This window comes from Colius striatus, chromosome 15 (assembly GCF_028858725.1).
Source record: "Colius striatus isolate bColStr4 chromosome 15, bColStr4.1.hap1, whole genome shotgun sequence".
Taxonomy (NCBI): Eukaryota; Metazoa; Chordata; class Aves; order Coliiformes; family Coliidae; genus Colius; species Colius striatus.
In genome coordinates, this window is record NC_084773.1 from 15365911 (window position 1) to 15385577 (window position 19667).

Sequence of the window (19667 nt, forward strand, 5' to 3'; positions counted from 1 at the left end):
CTGCCTGTGTGCCTCTGCTCACGCAGTGACTGCAGAAGAATCTCTGAAGCTCTACTGTGTAGAGATCAGTTTGAGATCCCCTTCGCAGCACTCTGGGAAGCCCTGGGAGTGAAACTGGGTCTATGTGCTTCCAATGGCCTGCAGAGTTATCTATACACGTGTTTACACGTCAGGCTCAGACAGCTTTCAGCACAGGCGGCTACTTTGTGATGGACTAAAACGCAGACGTGATCTGACTCACATCCAGAGATAACACTCCCCCACCCAGAAAGCCATTCCTGAAAGCAGGGCTCCTGGTATTGACAGCTTATGAGATATGCTTTTTCCCCTTAATTCTGCAGCTATACCGTGTCTTGAAAACCAGGGCTCACACCACAGAACCCTCTACGTGACATGCTGCAGCCGTGGGCTTCGTCTGTACCAGCAAGCCTTGAGTTCCCAAGTGGGCAAGTCTTGGTGGGAAGGGTCTGGTCTGGTTAGCTAATGCATTCCTTCAATCTGTATCAAAACACAGACTGCTGCCATTTCAGAGGCTTACAACTCTTCCTACAGCCCTGTAAGATACTCATCCACATAGATGTGTCAGAGCACGTTACAGAGGCAGGAGCTGCAGCCTTACTTTCTGTACCACAGTGGGGAAGGGGTCACCTTCAATGCCACACATAGCACAATATGTTGTTAGCATGCAAGATCCCACCCCATACCCTTGTGCACTTTAAAAAAGCTAAACCACCTTTAAATGTAAAAGACTTACTGAAAACCATTTCAGACCTTACTTAAGGTAACTGGGTTCCTTTTGCTGCCTTATAGAACAGTGGAGAAGCTCTATATGTTTTTGAAGTACTTAGAAACTGGAAGAGGCAGGAGAGTACCCAGTGCACTTGCACTGGCTCAGCAACCTCAGCATAACAAGGATGCAGATGATGGGAGCCCACATTATTATGTGAAATGATGGGGATCAAACAACAGAGTCGTTGTAAAGCTCTGTGGACAGTGGTGGGACAGACAGCTCCTCACAAAGACTTTGCAAGGGTTTGAAGAGGCCAGTGCCAGCTACACGGCTCTGGAAAGGGGGCCTAGAAAATAAGCACTGTTAGTGATAAGTGCAGGGAGTGTCATAGGAAGCTTGGTGCCTTATGTATTTAGATGCTTTTGCAAATCCCAGCCAAAGCAATAGGCCTCGTGAAAGGCCAAGATACAAAACATGAGATATATGAAAAGATGGAACTTAAAATCCCTTGACTTGTCTTTAGAACAAAAGACATTTTCTATCAGAAAAAGCTATCAGTCCAAACAGATGCCTCTCTAGAAGATGGGAATGCATCTCACTCAGAGCATCCAAAGGTTTGACTGCATAGGTATTTTTGTGTGTGGAAAGATATTTTACTTTTGGGTCTCCATGGCTACTGGAAGACCATATGGCATGTGCTGACTCAGCACAGCGAGACGAGCACTCCTTTGTGCTTGTGTGTTCCTCAGTATCATCTTAATTAATGTGTTAGTGTCTGACTCCCTTAGCTTCAACCCTTCTCTTCTGACACTTGCCCAGCCGTGCTGAGCCAGCCTCTCCTGTCACTTCACCATCAGTGCCAAAAGTACAAGCTCTCCCTTCTCCCATTAGCAGTGATGAAACTGTCACTGCTGTATCACTAATGACAAATTCCTTGGCAATCAGACGTCCAGCATCAATAATGAGAAAGTATAACAAGCCTACTCATTCTTTTTAAGATCCCTCAGTCCAATGAGCTGTGCAGGTCCCTCTCCTCTCTGTCTCAGTCCCAAATGAGAGTCCAGAAAGCATCATTCCCACTCCTTGCTCTTGTGGACTGAAAGAAGGCAGTTAGGCAGGAGCCAGCACAGTTCATAATTTATGTAAACAAGCTGTTTTCACACCAGTTGCTCAACCTATTACTAATATTTCACCAGCCACACATTTGTCTCCTTGAAGCCCATGGCAAAATTCCCTGCCATTTCAAAGGGTGCAGGATTTTGCATTCCAGGCTGACAGCAAACATTTTTGAGTGCCACTTTTTAATGGGGCACAGATTTCTGCTGAGGTTTGTCTAGTCTGCACCAGCTGACATGCAACTGTATAAAGGATCAGCTGCAAAACCAGCCAAAACAGGAGTAAAATGGTATAAAACTGTATAAAGGATCTGGCCTGTAGAAACAGCTGCAGAAGCTGCTACAGCAGGGGTAAAATGGTGAAACATGGATAAAATCATGGCTCCTTCTTTTCTCTCTCCTTTTAGATCAACTGCTTTGGAAGAAGAAAAATACCTTTGGAAGGGGTACCGCAGCTATGTTTCCCCAGAAAAGCAGGAGGCAATAAACCCACAGAGATAGCAGCTTTCTCCTTCTCCCTCCATTGAACATATCCCTTTTTAGTGCACTTTACCCATAAACCACACTTGTGACCGGCTCCTGTGTTCTCACGCTGCCTCATCCGTGCCAGCCAAAGCCCCCTGTCCTAAGGGCAAAGCCACTGGTCCCCAGAGCCATACATGGGCTGGGAGCAGCTGAAGGGGATTTCAGTCTACTTGGGGAACTCAGTTGCTTCTCCCTGTTTCACCCCTCCATAGACTTACTCGGGCCTGTTGCACTCTCGTATCGCCGTCTTTATGCCACCGCCGCACGTTCTCGAGCAGGTCCCAAAAGGGCTCCAGGTCCCCCAGGCTCCATCTATCACGGGCGCCTCTCGCTCTTTGGGCACACACATCCCAAACCGGCAGTGCTGTGTGCGAGGGAGAGAGATGGAAAAGTGTGTTTGCATTGCTTTTGCATGATGAGCTGAGCAGCAGCGACCAAGCCTGCAGGACAAAACTCAGGCTTGCTTATTTCTCAAAACCACAGGCAAAAGGCAGCAAAGATTTTGCAATCAAATAAAACTCAGCTTCTTTATGTTCTTCTCCTTTCTCTGTGCCCTTACATGGAGAAGTGAAGGCAAGGTGCTGAGCCCATGGGGGTGATTTACGGGAAGAAGGCTGAGGATAACCACTAAATATTTGCTGTTTACTGGTGCCGAACAACATGGCACTGGCTTTTCAAAAAGCTGCTTATCTGATTTCCTGGAGAGCAGCAAGAACTGTGGCAGAGGAGAGAAGACAGTAGGGAAAAAAACAAGGAAAACTCCAACCTCCCCACAGCTGTACAAAGCCCCAGCACAGAAGAGAAAAAGGAAACTTCCAAGTCCAAAGGGCAAATAAAATGGAAAAATTAATTCCTCAGTCCAAAGTGGGTTTTTTTTCACTCAGACATAACATGGGACTTGCCAAAGCCTGGCCTACACTTCTGCTTACCAGCTATATCATCTGTTTTCTTTTGTTTGGAAAACTAGCTTAAACTATCTTGGCACGCTCCTATAATCCCATTTTTAGGGCACAAATTGTTTCTTTGGGGGTGTTTGCTAGCTTGACTACACAAACTTCTGGAGAGACAACTTCTGGGGAGTGACTAGTGGAGAGTCACCTTCTATCCCCACCAGAGTGGATGGAAAAGTGTCCCCAGGATCCACGAGAACAGGGCTTTTCTCTCATTGAACAGTGCTTGCTAAGGCAGATTTAAACCCAGAGAGGTGCTCATCTGCTGGCAGACGCCTAAATCTTTGCAATTATAGGAAGCCCAAACATCCCTGATTGCTCATGGATTAGAAGAGGTTACAGATTTAAAGAAGGGAAACACAGTGCATCACTAAAATATTCCCTTGCAATACTTCCCTGCACCAGAAGCTGTTCAGGCAGAGAAACACCTGATGATAGGGTTGAATTCACTCATGTGCTGTGTTTTACCAGTGCTTTGACTAAGAGTGCAACAAGGTTGTGTCAAAACACACCATGAGTTCACTCCCTTTTTCAAGCATCCTTATGAACCCCCTCAGAGAAACCTTTCTAGGAAAACAGAGCAAACTCAAGCTATCATTGGAGTTGTGCATCCAGTCCATAGGACATTGGCTTTGCAGCACATTAAGACCTTTTCCCCATGAGGGCAAGCCTGTCATGCTGCTTTGCTGAAGAAAGGTGACCTCAGGTGTGTTTGCTTATGGGCAGACTTTGCAGGATGGCTGAAAAACTTGTAGCTTGGGGCCCAAATGTGGTGTTTGCTCAGAGATGAGCACGGTCTCTAGACTGCAACATGCCTAAGACTTGCTTTCATCTGAAGATTTGATTACTCTGATAGAAACTGGTTCAAGAATATCTGCTACAATAAAGGACAGGAATAAAATAAGCTGAAATGCCTGTTTCTTTTCTGCAGGATGATGCCTTATGGCTTCATACAACTCATCCTGGCATTTAGAGTGCTGAACAACTGGAGGATGGGGGTCTCTCTGTCAGTCTTGTACAGGGACAAAGAGGTCTGACAGCTATCATCAATGTACAGAAATACATGACACTGATCCAACAGTGCTGTCCCAGTGGAGAACTTCTCACAGCAGTGTCAGTGCTCACAGCTAAATATGTAACCACAGCCATGCTTGGCACCACTGACCCAGAGAAGACGACTGAATAGCTAACTAGTGAATGTACACAGCTAACAGACCGTGACATGACCTATATGTCTCCCATCTGATGGTTGAGAATTAACCAGGAAATCACTTACATCCCTTGATTTTATTAAAAATTGGGGGTTTGGAGTTGATGGTAAATCAAAGGGGGAAAAAAAAGCAGCTGTTTTAAGTAAACAGCAAGATTATTTTATGGAAATGCAATGGTGTTTCTTGGAACCACACTGGGAATAATCTGGCTGTGTAACCTTCGTGCCTTTTGTATCTTAAAAATCATTTCTATGTTGAGTTACAACAAAAACACTAAAAAGCCTGCCAGAGTTCTCTTTCCTACGAGCTTACAGATCAGAGAGTGAAGAGAATAAAAGAGGTTTTGTGTGGAGCAAATTCAAAATAAGTTAGACACACAGTTGAGCAGGAGAGCAATGGCAGGGATGGGAAACACTACAACAGACTTTCCTTTCTTTTGTCTTGCCACCGGAGTCCCAGATAATTCACCAAATCCAGCTCCCATCCTTGGGCTGACTTTGGCTGAATAGAGTAGCAGGGGGCAGACAAGTGCTGTGAAGCTTCATGCATGCATAACATATACGCTACCTGCTGCCATGCTGCAGGAGGCAGAAATCATTACTATTCCTCTACTCTTCCTTTACCATTCTTTAAACAACCCTGAAAACCACAAGAGATAGAGGCCTGAGTTTATGACCCCCTTTATTTTCTTTCAGTGATTGATTTGCACCCAGCAACACGCTGATGCCTGAAACACTGTAAAGCATCACGACTGGTGCTCACCCAGCAAAGGCCAAACTCTGGGCTGGGCTTATCTCTTGATTTAGTGATCCCAAATTCAGTGTCCTCACATGCAAAATATGCATAAGCTAATATTCACTTGTTGTTTCAGTGTCCCTGATTTAGGAATAAATTTAGAGCCTGGTTAAATCTACATCCCAGTAGTTATAGATAGATTTTTCTTAGCTATTCAGGCTCCCTCATTTCCAAAGATAACTCCATAAACAACAGCATGGTATTTTCTCCATCTGCCAACCCATATATCACAGGCTTTAAAATATGCAGACTTGAGGCAAGGCATTAGTCAGCAAGCAGCAGTTTGATGGGGCTCCCGACCACAGCAGAATACCAAAATAACGATTTATTTCAATGAAAAGCACTCCAGACTCACACCTCAGCACTTCACAACCCCAAGTAAACGCTAAGGAGGAAAGAGTTTACGATGGCCCAAACCTTAAGCCTGAATTAGCCCAACCCACAGATACAGAAATCACTCTGTAAAGCCTTTTTTTTGAGAACACATTCAAATGCCTGAAGAAGAACAGTGGACTGCATTAGCTTTTCTTAAGAGCCCATCTGTTCTCAGCTGAGAAGTTCAGGTCACACTTGTCCAATTTGTCTAAACTTGTCAGATTGTCTAAATTTGTGGACTGAAATGTTTTTGCTAATATGGTCTTTACGAAGAGCCATGCAGCTGGATGCTGCCTCTTGTGTGACCTGGCGTTAACTCTGAGGAGGTGCTAAACTGCTCAGTTCGGTTGTTGGCACATCGCTCTGCTCACATCCAAGGAACCAACCACAGATTTACCAGAACAAAATTGCATCCTAGAATTTTAGAATTTTATGTAAAGAGTTATTTCTGAGCTTGCAGCAGTGAGCAGACCCCGAGGTCACCAATGGAGAAACTGAAGACGCGAGGTCTCAAGTCACAGGGACTCTACAGATGCCTAAGCTTTATCCTCAGTCTCAAAACAAGGGAGATGTTACATAAAAACATTAAATATTGGTGTACTACTGGCTCCAATGAGTAGCACAGGAATAGAATTTCCAACTACATCTCTAATACACATTCTCAACAATTAAAAAAACCATGCTGACTGTACTTTGCCCTAAGAAAGGAAGGCAAATTGGTACATTATGCCCATTGTCTTGAAGGAAATCTGTCAAGTGTCGAACAGCTAACTTTTCAGACACATGCAACAAAAGATTAATTACCAAGGAGAACTACTGCTTGTATGGAAAGCTACATCTAAAATATCATCCAGATATTTTTATTAAAATACATTTGAAAGATTATGAATTAAAATGTTGACTCTTTGTAAAGAAAACTTTAACTGTTGATCATTAATCAACTCTACCTTGTAGAATAACATCACACCTTTTTTACTAGACCCAGATAGAGAATATTTTTGTTCAGACATAAATGATGAAAACCATTAGCATTTTTCTCCAAAAGCTTTCGTATTCTAATAAAACAGAAAGAAAAATCTTCTCAACTATTTTTCTCTAGAACTGGACAATCAAAAACTAAATGCTTAAAACCACAATGCTAGCTGAAAACTAACATTGCACAGGGAAATGGAAAGCTTCTATGAATTACTGCCAAAAATGTTCCATAAAGAAAATGTCAACCAGTTTTATATTTTATTCTGAAGCTGTCAAGATGAGAAGCCAGTTGGCAAGTTTATGTTACACAAAATCACTAATTGCTCACATCACATAGGAAATTTCTAATAGAAGCCTAGGGAAGCTCTGAAAAAGTTTTACTCTAGAGTTCATGCTAGGGAATTCATTTAAAAGTGCTCCAGAAGGAATACCTGCTTTAAACAACAGTATGCCAAACAGTTGATTTTAATCACATTATCTGGGGTAGAGCTGACCCATGCACACCAGCCTTAAAACACACCCAGCTGTTTTGGGCTTCCATCCTTGCAGTCAACAGCTTTCCCCCATACAACTGGCCATTGGGGTAGGATGATTTTGACTGTCACACTTAGCATGAGCCCTAGGAAACACAGCTACAAAGCATGAACCCTGAGGGATGACAGACCTTTCCAGGCTCACATTCTGTCCCATCAGCCCAGGGAGTGTGTTGCGTACGACATCCCTTGTGTGCGCCATCGATGTTAATGCACCAGAGCCGCCGACACTGCATCTGCTTCAGTTATTGAAAAGATCAAAATGTTAAACAAATACGTGCCACAGGCCTTACCAGACAGATGATCCTTTAGGAAATGACACCCCTAGCATTTATCATGGACTCTTATATAAGTCTGACAATAATTTGATGGCTTGTGAGTCTCCCATTCCTCCAACCCCAGGAAACCTTATTTTGCTCTGGCAATAGCAGGAAAACCAAGGTGTGGAATTTCACTTACCATATATGGGCACACTTGGGATCCAGGTCCAAAAATTAACTCACATTGTTTGTTGACGTCATAAATCAGCCCTGGGAGCTGCTGAGGCAACGTGTAAGTTCTTGATGAAGGTTCATCAAGTAAACACTCCCCATAACCAGTGCTACAATAGAAATCAGAAGAATGGTGTTAAACGGGAGGCTATGAGACTGGAACCCACTGGTGTTTACCTGAACTAGCCATAGGGCAGATACACACCATGTTTGCCATATATTTATCAACAGGTACTGCTGACTTAAGCCCAGGAGCACAGGAGAGTGCATTGCCCACTCACCACCACCCCTGTGCTGTGGTACTGACCATCCACCATAGTGCACTCAGCTACCCTGGCAAAAGCATTGCTGAGCATGCACGACCTGCATTTTGTTGCCAAGTGTGCCCTGGTACAATTTTAGAAAGAAAATCATTGATCAACAGAACTGCCTGAGGGACTGAGCTCCTGGATTTGCCAGAACACAATTGTGACTCTCATTCTGTTGCCCATCACGACAGCTGGGAAGGCATTACAGGAAAATGGGTGATCACAGAGCATTAAACTGACCCATGAGCTTCTGGAACAGCATTCACACCATGGACTAGTGCCAGGGCTTTATCTTGACCTGTGGAGCAGAAAGGTAGACTCAATCTGCCCCCTAAAACTGTGTCTATCTCCATATCTGGGCCACAGGGCTTGTAAAACTCACTCTTCAGGTTGGAGGAGAATGCACATTCCTTAAAAGCAATACCCATGGGGGAAGACTTATTCTTCCCCATAGAGAGGCTGGTCCTTGCCAGCTTATCATGAGGCTGAACTGGCAGGGACAGGATGCCAGGGGTGCATTCCTGCTCTACGTAAAGGATGTGTGCACACGGAGATCCCTCTGATTTCCTCCGAATGCTACCCACTAGGACTTCAGATGAACTCCATGGGATGCATGCACATATGTAAAAACAGCCTAATACATGCATATGCAATGACTTACTCCAGAAATTCAGTGATGTACTTCCTGCTGCATTTTGACCACATCCAGGGATTGGTGTAGAAATTCAATGTTGGTGCCATGACGTGCTGTTGATTTTTACCTCCGTCTTCTTTGCACTTGTGATTGTCATCGTGAGGCATGTTAAATCTAAGAGAAAAACAGCAGCAACAAGTAAGTCAGGTAGCAAATGTCAAGTATTTAGCATAGCAAGAGAAACAGTGTGACTTGAATGTAAGCAAACCCAAGAATTTTCTCCGAGATACACTAGTGATATTACAGAACAAAAGCATTAATATGCACATATTCTAAATGTCAGCAAACATTGCTTAAATGAGGTTCCTAGCACTGGTCTGCAAAAAGCTAGGCACCATCCTGGTAAACTGTCCACACTGTGACCACATATATCTGGCCAGAGAAGTCCTGAGGGAGCCTGCAGTAAGATGCAATTTCAGCTGCAGTTTCCTTTTCAGCTGACGGCTGTGATCCTGAAGGCATGCTGGAGTTTGGCCTCAGCTCCATAAAAATGGCAAGTTCTCTGGAATTGAGCCAAACAGACAAAAGTTGATCTGGAGGGATAAGTTTCTGAAGGAGATGAATGACTTGAACCCATCAACCACCGCTGCCTGATGTCCCTCACATACATAGGCAGTACTGTAGGTTGGCTGCAAAATGTCTTCTAGTGCAGTTGAACACCTTGGGCCACGCTGATCCCTCATGCTGCTGCCTAAATAGGGTTGCACCAGGGATTGACTTGGCTCCCATACTTTCTGTGGCAGGTTTACAAAATGCCATCAAGCATCAGTATCAGCGGAAGCCCACGCGACGTCTGCAGCACATGACACATTGAAGAATGCGGCAAATTCACTAAGGGAGACAGAACAGCTTAAAGCGCTCTGCTGTTTGAAGTGGAGAAGGGGAAATGACCCAGTGTGATCCTGTGTTGGAAGGCCAGGGAGTTTATATCCCATTAAGATTACCTCCAATGAACCACCTTTTCACTCTGCTCCCTGTAAAAGAGCAAAGAGACATTTCCTCCTCGGGAATGCAGCTAACCCCTCCGGCAGCTCTGGGGCAGCATTAGCGAAGGAATTAGTCACAGGTTAGGTGTGGGGAACACCAGACCTTTGGGGACTTTCTGTCAGGAAATCTCCTTTAAACAAATACTACTGTGGTTAAAAATAGACTGTCTCAGCCAGCTCTCCGTGAAGAAAAAGGGAGCTTAAAAACAATGAGAGATCTGTTCCCAAGTACTCATCCATCCCACACCCGCAGACCTCCACTGCAACAGGCGTGAGGTGGTTTGGGCCTGAACCAGCTGCCTAAGAGTTGTAGCTGAGGGTTAAAGGACTATGTGATCTAAGATGATTTTTCTCACTGCCAATAATAATAATAATAATAATAATAAAAAAGTCAAAATCAGTTTAAAGAAATTTCCACTGGAGGAGGTGCATCTTGAATCATAGAATGGTAGAGTTGGAAGGGACCTTTAGAGATCATCTAGTCCACTCCCCCGCCAAAGCAGGTCCAGCTAGATCAGGTCACCCAGGAAGACATCCAGGTGGGTTTTGAAGACCTCCAGAGAAGGAGCCTCCACACCCTCCCTGGGAAGCCTGGGCCAGGGCTCCCTCACCTCAAAAGGGGGTTTTTTCTTATGTTTAAATGGAACTTTTTGTGTTCCAGCTTCTTCCCATTACCCCTTGTCCTGTCACTAGATACAATGGAAAAAAGGGATGCCCCAACCTTCTGACATCCAGCATTCAGATATTTGTACATACTAATGAGATCACCTCTGCTCTGAGGATGTCCGGCAGGATGACATTTTCCCTTGTGAAACAGTTCAGGAGGTGGGTTGGACTCACGTACACATCCCTCCCACTTGCCAGAGGCCCTGGGTTGATCCCTCCCTCACACACAGCTGCTGCTCTGCCTGCTGCAGCACTGTGCATGGTGGTAGCACGAGCTCTGCCAGGTTGAGGACCTGCTCTCGAATTTCAGCCCCATGTCTGATGGTTTTACTGCTCTTGAATATGCTCCAGAGCACCCCCCACCTCCTAGAGTCACACAACAGCTTAATCTTCCTTGGTGGTGCATCTACCCGAGTATATTTATCCCCTCTCAAATAATTAGGCTCAGCAGGTACCAAGTCCTTGCCTGGCTGGCAACCCCTAGCTAGCATAAATCTTGGGCTATTTAAATGTAAATGTATTTACATAAAACATACACATGGCCAAGTTCATGTGCTATCGTGAAAGCAGTGCTCAGTCCGTTATCTTCACTAATTGAACAGCTCCTGTATGGGTCACAGACCGTGCCCAACTCTGCCAGACCTAAGAGAGAACAAAGAGGTTTACAACAGAAAAAGAAATGTTGCCCAAGATTCAGCACAGCCAACTGACATTGTCAAAAAGAGAACGATTACAAGACAAAGAAAAGGTTTTCCTTACCCAGAGTATCACATTTGTCGTGCGCTCTACAAATATCCTGTCTGAAAGTAGAACAGACCTGACACATTAATTTTCAATGCTGTAGCAAGTTAAGGTACAAGCACAATAACAACAACACCCAAAAGCAATTCTTGGTCCTTCAGTGGACCTTCTCATACTGGTTTGCCATATCATCCAGTCAGAGTCTGAACCAATTCCCTACCATAGTTCATTTTATATTTTGAACCCATGTGCAGACCTTGGACAGTCCTGAACCTCTCAAAGCCATCCACCACAACGTTACAGTGAAGACATTATCCCAATTCTACCTGCTGTTATGCTGCTCCCACAGTTGCAAATGTCATTGTACCCACAGCAAAAAACCCCAAACATTTTCCATAGCTGGCTATATTACATGCTCACAGCCTCCAACACAGGACTGGCTGCAGTTCTCAAGAGAATATTCGCCATACCTGGTAACAAGCACAGCCGTGTCATGTTGAAGGTGACTTCCTTCAGGGTGGTTCTGCGATTGCTGCCATTGGCAAAAGTTTTTTAAAGTGGTCTGGGCATTGTAAGATATTGCAGGGCCATCCTAAGAAGCAACACACAGGAAGCTGGTATTTTCCCTATTCATTGTAATCCTCACTACAAATGCCACTATGAAACAGACGGTGGAGAAAACCACTTCCATTACCTGTTCATTATGTATCACGACTAGTTTCACAATGACGATATTGATTAAGTTCCCAATGCTCGGGTCTTTGTAAATAGAAGCCACCTGTTTCAAAAACAAATATTCAGAATTATGGCCAGTATGCAAGGAAGTAAACATTCAAGACAAAATATGTATGTTTCTCATTTTGCAACTGTTTTTCTCCTGAGCTGCTCTTCTGCTCCACTCAGTGCTCTGATGGCACCTGGAGAGACCTCCCATCAGAAGCACAATTTGAGAATTAAACTAATCTGCTGGTATCACAGAAACCCAACATTTCCTCTTGCTTCACCAAATTGCAGGATCATTCTTCTCTGAGCTGCAGTGACCACCAACCAAGACTGTCAAAAGCAACTTGTTCTCTGAAGTGCCTCATTTTGATGTGGACAGTTTTAGACCATGTATTCACTGCACTTCTACCCTTGAATAGGATGGAAATCCCTCCAGTGACACAGCTATACCGAATACTCAGTTCCAGTCACTCTGCGTCTCAGCTGCTTGTTTAGGGAATGCACTCTTGCATCCTAGTGCCAGCAGTTACTGAAATGCTTGTCCTCAGCCTGGGAAGACAAGCCTAGCATTATGGTAAGGATGAGGTGACCACAGGCTCCTTCTCCTTGCAACAAGAAGGGAAGTCAGGCAACTGCATAACCTATTAGTATCAGTCTTTTGGAAGGCACAGTGCCCCAAATACCGTTTTAATTGAGCTACTATTTTGCATGGGCTTAAATAAGAGTGTGTGGATTAAAGGGCTACTGATATTTCTCACACTGCTTGGGGTTCAGAAGGAAAGAGTTAGGAAATGTGATGGTCTGGGAAGGAAGAAGACTCCAACCAGTGTTCCCCAGCCAAGTGTTAACCAAGCTTTACTCTCATCCCAGCATTATCTCCATGCCTGGCCAAAGCAAACTGGTGGCATTTCATATGAACACAGCGGAGAGGGTGCTCTGTGTGACCACTAGAAAATGATCTGTGAGTGAACCTGCTCCCCCTAGTTGAATACTCACTATTGACATTAAGGTTAAGACATAGTGCTGTAGATTAGGTCCGTGGTAGGCAACCATCCTGCTGTCAGCCACCACCATCACTTCCACAAACCGAGGGTAGGAGAGAAACCGCTTTGTCCGTTTGTGGCTCTTCTTTTCACTGATGCTCCCGGTCTTGTTGCCATCCCCAGAGAAGGAATTCACTTCCAGGTTGTGTTTTAGCATCTCCACGTCAGATAATATGCTGCTTTCTGTCCACTGTCTTCTCCAGTGTCTCCGCTTGTTCTTTTTGTGACTGTGTTCATGATCTATGATTGAAAAGCAAAACCACAAAGTACATTCTGCAGTGAATGAAGTTAATACCATGTGCATGTTACATCAAAATACCTATTTACTTCAATGAAGAGTTAGCAGGCCTGTTCCAAACACCTAGCCAAAACAAAACACTCTGTTGGAGCCCACCATGTTTCTTAATTTTCAACCTTATGGAGGCCACTGGCACTTCAAGGTGGACATTCACATAAAGGCTCTTCTGCAACAGAGCTCTCTCCTTGCCTGCTCAGGAGGGAAGGAGCCTGGGCTGCAGTTCAGTTTAACGTGACGTGAGCCCAGCCATGGTAATTAGCCACAACCGAGGCAGTGTGAGGATTCTGGGCACGTCCAAGGTGGCCAGGAAACCACAGGAAACAAAGGTCCAAATCCTGTATTTCTAACTGAGGCATGAAGGACGGCAGGATTTGGCCTTCATAGCAAAGCAATTATATATGATTTATTTCTGTCTCTAACAATAACACGGCTGGGCTTCAATTACCCCCCTCCCTTTATTATTCTGTGCTACAGGAATGGTAAAGGTCATCTAATAGCACAGCTGCCACTGGCTAAAGAATAGAATTCAGGAAGTTTCACATATACTGCTTTTGATATTCAATTAGGCCAAACATAAAAGCAGCTTGAAAATATACTCCATGCTGATACAAAGACGACCAAGCGAAGAGGGAGAACAGGCAAATAAAACATATGGAACGTGTACAATTAAGATTTATCATCTGATTACTATGTAATTATAGCATTATTTAAATGTAAGAGTAAAATCAGTCTTATTTGATGCCACTTAATTTTTAATCAGTTTATCATAGGAAGTAGCTAATTGAATGTGATTCATCCATGAGGGATTGTTCACTTCTGCATTTAATATAAAGCCAGATCTGAACTACTCATCTAAGACTCCAGGCTACAACCCTCACGCTCTTTGTAGCTTTAGTTTAATTTTGTCACGGTGGTGAAAAATATCACATTTCCTTATCTGACCCACTGAGTAGGCTAGAGGAAGCACAATATTAAGGAACAAAGGAATATTCAGTGCTGAAACTAGATTGAAATGATAGGAAACTTCTTAGCTATTTTTCCTCTGTTTCCTTTTAGGATATTTTGTAATAATGGCCAAAAAGGAAAGATTAAATACACTCTCTAATATCAAGATAGGCAAAGGGGGTCAGCCAGCTTCTACCCATCTGAAATATACTATTAATTTGCTCTGTGCATAAATGGACAATACAGTATTTAAGAATGAAATCCTGTTTACCAAAGTCTTACAACCTCCCCTTTCTCGATACAGTCCAGACCACCTTAATACAGCTGAGAGTCTGCGGTTATTTGAGTAAGAATTCGAGAAAGCCAATGGCATTTGTGGTTATAATTGGATTGCCCTAGTTCCTCTGCACTAATCAATGCCCTTGTGTTGGCAAGGTTGTGGTCTCATGCTGGCACGGCTTCGTGGGCAACCGTGACATTATCCCGACTCGTTCGGTGCCAATCAGCGCGGGAAGCCAACTGTGCATACAAATAACTTAAAGGTGAGAAGACAACCAGACCGAGGAGACAGTGCTCACCTCAGCCCTTCAGCCAGTTACCCTCCTATCCACACTCTCAGACAGTCACTGAAATTTCTCTTTTAAATAACTAACTTCCACAAGAAGCTGGTGCTCAAGGGAAAAATGCGTTAAGGATGGGGAGACACTCAACAAGGCTCCATAGAGGCTGAAGGCAAAACTGTGGCGCGAAGGCACCATCTGCCACCGTGGATCCACAGAATCCCAGATGGGGCCACGGGGCTCAAACACCTTCTCTTCCAGGCAGTCTAACAGAGAGAGGTTAGATGGCAAAAGAATGAGGAAATGAAAAGGATTCTCTGAAGAGACACCTGTTACACAGAAGATGTTTAAAACTAATTAATTTATATTCAGCAGGCTTGCACTGAAATCCTGCAGCTGGTGGTGTCACAAGGTAAAAAAACCAAACAAAACAAATCCCATCCAAGAACCAGAGAAGTCCACATGAAATGTCATGTCAGGTTCTAAGCATCTCAACCTGATCCACCACACAGAAGAACCAGAGCCCAACACAGCCCGGAAAAGCTCCCTTTCTCTCTGTGGCAGAGATTTGGCACGGTGTCACAGAATCACAGAATCATTTAGGCTGGAAAAGCCCCTTAAGATGTTTGAGTCCAATCATTAACCTAACACTGCCAAGCTTCGGTTTAGTATCAGTGCTATAAGTCAAGTCAGCCACATCACTTCTTTGAAAACCAACATTTTTCCAGGTATGAAGTCACTCCGACACCTACAGCACACTATTTGGACAAGTCACGTATAGTATGTTTGCCAGCCTAGTTACTGTAAAACCAAGCCCAAGTGAGCGGGGATGCATTGCCTGTAAAGTCACTCCTGGACTTTGATAGTAGTGAACTGTTATCTTCACCCATCGTTCTTGCCTACAACACTGCAGTCAGAGATGGAGCAGTCACCTGTAAAAAATTAAACACTAATGGCAGTGCACTGCTCTCAGCCCATCTGTGAAAGCCCCTCCAGCGCTAATGGGAGCTGCACACAGGCACTGCCAGTGCTCCATGTGCCTGATGCTGGCAATACCTCCTTATCGATGGCCACAACAGAAATGCTGGTTTTGAATGGTGCAGCACAGTGCTGTTTAATCAGGCAGAAGTGAAAATCTCTCACATTACACAAGAAAACTGCAATTTTACAGTGACAGCTTCCTACTGCCACACTCAGCACCAAAAATGGGTGTGATATTTTTCCACCTGGTTTTGCTTTTTCTTTTTGCTATTGTGTTAATGTATTAACAGAAATCAGGAAGGGAAATGATTTGCTTGGCAAACTCTCAATCCCTGCAAATGACCAGAAAAACATCTACCTACACATGGCAGTAATTGGATGGGTTTAAGCAACAAAACATTTTCTTTAATTTGCAGAAATACCAAACCCCGACAAGCAGACAAATGCTTTAAATCCATGCAAACCACAAATCAATAATCCAAGTGCTGGGCAAGCCTATGCACTAATTCAACAGTTAACATTCATTTAAAGCTGGTTAAAGGGCTGCTGGAATAATGTCCATTTTACTGCTTCCTTTACTAAGTCTATGGCGTTTCCCCTGTCTGCTGACAGACCTAGAGGTGTATATTCAGGGGTTTTTTTCCACTTGGTTTCTTCTTTGTTATGTGGGACTTAAAAAGGAGATCCAATCCTGTGACAGTGATATTCGTCCCTGATGGTATCTTCCCACTCACAAGAAGCTTCAGCCCAGACCCCATTGAGCTGATTTATGGATGATTCCTGCTGATCAATGGGCTTTGGACCTGTGGCAAGGGAGAGGGCTGGGGAGATTCGGGCCCTATATAAGTGCTTTGCCTGCATGAAAGGGTGACAGGGCAGAGCCAGGGACTGCTTTTGAAACAGTTGCTATTGTTATGCTAAAACCAAAAATTAAAAGAAAGAGTGATCACTTATCCCAACAGTTCTAATCCTTTCTATTTCTACATTAACTTGTCCTTGGAATAGAAAGCAATTTGCACAATTAAATAAGACATGTGACAATACAAGCAATTCCAGTTCAGCCCCAAGTTCATGGGAGCCGCACATAGCAGGGGAAGGAAAAAATATATAAGAGAGGGAAAGAACAAGAGAGAGGGAAAAAAAATGATCTATCTCTCAAGCTAATAACATTAACAACCTCCTTTTCCTAGAAAAAGAGCATGGTCCTTTCACCAACTTACTTATCATACCTCTTCTGAATGTGTGACCCTGAATTTTTAACACAAAGTCTGCTGCTCAGTGATTGGCCATGCACAATGCTCCTAGACCTGCTCCCATACAGCTGCATAGATGATAAAGCTATCGTTTAGAAGTTAATTATTTATTGCACACCTCCATAAAGAAGATCAAAATTCAGCTGAGCTCCCTTCAGGCAGGCAGTCGGCGTGTGACCTGCCTCTTTCGACTTGAGCAGGGGCCACAGCAGCTAACCCTGCCCAAGTGCTTTGGTACAAGCTCCAGATCTAGATGGCTGGCCTGAATTTGCTGCCTGTAGCCACCAAAGCCCCTGCCATGACTTGGAAAAGAGAGGCAAGAGGCAAAATGGATTTTCTTCAGGCAGAAGTCAGACTAGCTGAAATAAAACCACATATTTTAGGGCTCTTGCCAAGAAGTGGGGTGCAAACTGGCTCCAAACAGGTCCTAAGCTGGACAAAAGCATTTTTTCTAGCCCTGAGTCTGTTTTGTATCTCTATCTACCTTTCAATATATCTCCAGATATAGCTCAGAACAATTTCTATGAGGCCAGCTTCTCACCTGCTACTGTGGGTTAGCTGTTGAGTCCAGCATAACCCAGAGCTGAACATCCCTTTTCTGACAACAGCCAGGGATGGTAATGTAATGAGAGAGTAGCAACTGCCTTGCCCTGTACCACACCAAGATGATCATTCCTTTGAGCAAGAATAATCCTGCCTTCTCTTTCGGTAGCTTCTTGACTGTGCAGTCAGAGCTGCTGCTACAGCTAGCAGGGAAAATAGGCATTATTGATAGAGGTGAGATCAATGATCTATATCAGAAGGCAAATGAAGGATCCCAAGAGAAGGATACTCTGCACTAGGGGTGAAAATGAAAGTTTGCTTGGTTTTTCTAATCTACAAACCAGAAAGTGTTCAAACACAAATTAATCTGAATGCACTTGACAGAAAGATCAACTGGAGTTTCAACCTTCATCAGCAAGAGCTGGACAAAACTGCATAGATCAATAGTGTCACCATTAGAGTAATATAAACGAGAGAACCTTTAGTTTTCCCTGTGTAACTCATACTTCCTTTTGAATTAGGAAACAGTCTGGGCTCAGAAGAGTTCCCTCCCAAACTATTCCAGGAGAATCAAAGTATTGGGCTTCTACAAAAAAGTTTTCTTTGCTACTTAAGAGAAACATTTGCATGAGAGGACCGTTAGCCCTCGTGAGCTAGGCACATCTGCTCCTTCATTTACTTATCTTCCTCCACTTTGAATTTTACACATATACTTTTACCAGGTATCTTCCCAGATGCTCGACTGCAGCCATGTTCAGATCCTCAGCAAGGTCCACGACCAGGAGCACCAGCTGCTGAAGTCAGCTGAAGTGCAGAGCTGGGGAGCTGTATCTGCAATATGTGAAACTACGCTAAGGCCAGCAAGCAATGCTATAGAGCCAGGAGCAGTTTAGACCAGCATGAAGCATCACTGCTACCAAAATCAGCAGTCCTATCTCCATATACCCACTGAGCACCAGAGCAAGCAGGGTCATGGCTTTGGAGGTGCCAAAAATTAAGGTGATGCCGAACTCAAAAGGCATGATCCTGTCTTTCTTCTTACTGCTTGCATCAGAATGCTTGAGAAACACAGATTTGCAGTTAGCATAAAACAACTTCCCTTAGGAGGAAAATCTCTTGTTTTTATACCACGCAAACACTAAAGACCACACATACTCCAGACGTTTCCTTTCCCCATGATGTATGTGAGAATGCATTCCAGCTTTAAAGATTTTTTTTCTGCCTAGGGTAAAAAGCAGTGTGTGAAAGCTATCAATTTTGCATAGTAGACAGAAACTAGATTAATGAACACAAAGCAATCAAATTGCCTCTTTAAGAATGCAGATAGTAACGTGTGAGCTGAGCATATGGAGGAAAATTATTCAAGATCATCTTACAGACAAAATAACTCAATAGTTGCACCTTACAACTGGAAGACATAAAAGCAACATCCAATTGGTACAAAATTGGCTGACAAAGTTATAGGACTCAAAAAATCACTTATGCCAGTTCCATCATCTACTGTTTCATGAAGAAAAATAAACTAGTCCTGTAGAATGACTAGAAATATCATGGCACAATATCCTTGAAAACCATCCTGACATGTCAAGGCACATACCATTGTTTCACCTACGAACAGACACACATCTGGGTCAGGTTGTGGGTCAAACCAGTACAAATATACCATAGGCACAACAGTGCGCACCAGTGGCATCTTAGCACACTGGGAATACAGCCAGAGCTGCTGCCTTCTGTGCTGCCTGGGCTAAATGAACCTGCTTGCCTGCAGAGCTCTAGAGGCTGCATCTGCTGAACTTGCTGAACTGTGCTTCTTTACCTCCTCTTCATGCAATTTGCAATGTACAACAGTTGCAACTACAGTAACGTGTTGTCCACATCCATCTCTAGTGATACCTGTGAGGTACCATGCAACAGGAACAACACTGAGAATGCCACAACATTGTACTGATACTCAGTAAAAGATGAGAGAAAATATCCCATTCCAAAGAAAGAAACTTTGTCTAGCAATTGGCCACAAGGATGCTGGTAATAACAATATAGGGATGTGGGAAGAGAAGTCACAGAATAGTCAGTCTGATTATTTTCAGTAGTATATGCCATGGGGTACAAATGGAAAGGACCAAAGTGACACCTCTCTGCCTCTGCCACCTGCCCTTCTTCAGTAGATGTCCACGCAAATGATATAAAAGTAGATGCAAAACTGCCAAGTACATCCATTTGGTTTCC

The 19667-nt window shown here is 43.9% G+C and overlaps 1 protein-coding gene across 3 annotated transcripts in view; it reads right to left on the reverse strand.

Moving 5' to 3' along the window:
• Window positions 1-19667, reverse strand: part of ADAMTS9 (ADAM metallopeptidase with thrombospondin type 1 motif 9) — an 84142-nt gene that overhangs the window by 56037 nt on the left and 8438 nt on the right. For 2 of the 3 annotated variants that reach the window (XM_062008229.1, XM_062008231.1), the window contains exons 4-12: window positions 12815-13101; window positions 11790-11873; window positions 11566-11687; window positions 11114-11154; window positions 10891-10996; window positions 8670-8816; window positions 7669-7810; window positions 7341-7448; window positions 2589-2734 (exon numbers count right to left, since the gene is read on the reverse strand). In XM_062008229.1, the coding sequence (XP_061864213.1) occupies window positions 2589-2734; window positions 7341-7448; window positions 7669-7810; window positions 8670-8816; window positions 10891-10996; window positions 11114-11154; window positions 11566-11687; window positions 11790-11873; window positions 12815-13101 (1183 nt within the window). The remainder of the gene's footprint in view (window positions 1-2588; window positions 2735-7340; window positions 7449-7668; window positions 7811-8669; window positions 8817-10890; window positions 10997-11113; window positions 11155-11565; window positions 11688-11789; window positions 11874-12814; window positions 13102-19667) is intronic. The other variant, XM_062008230.1, reaches the window with a different exon arrangement.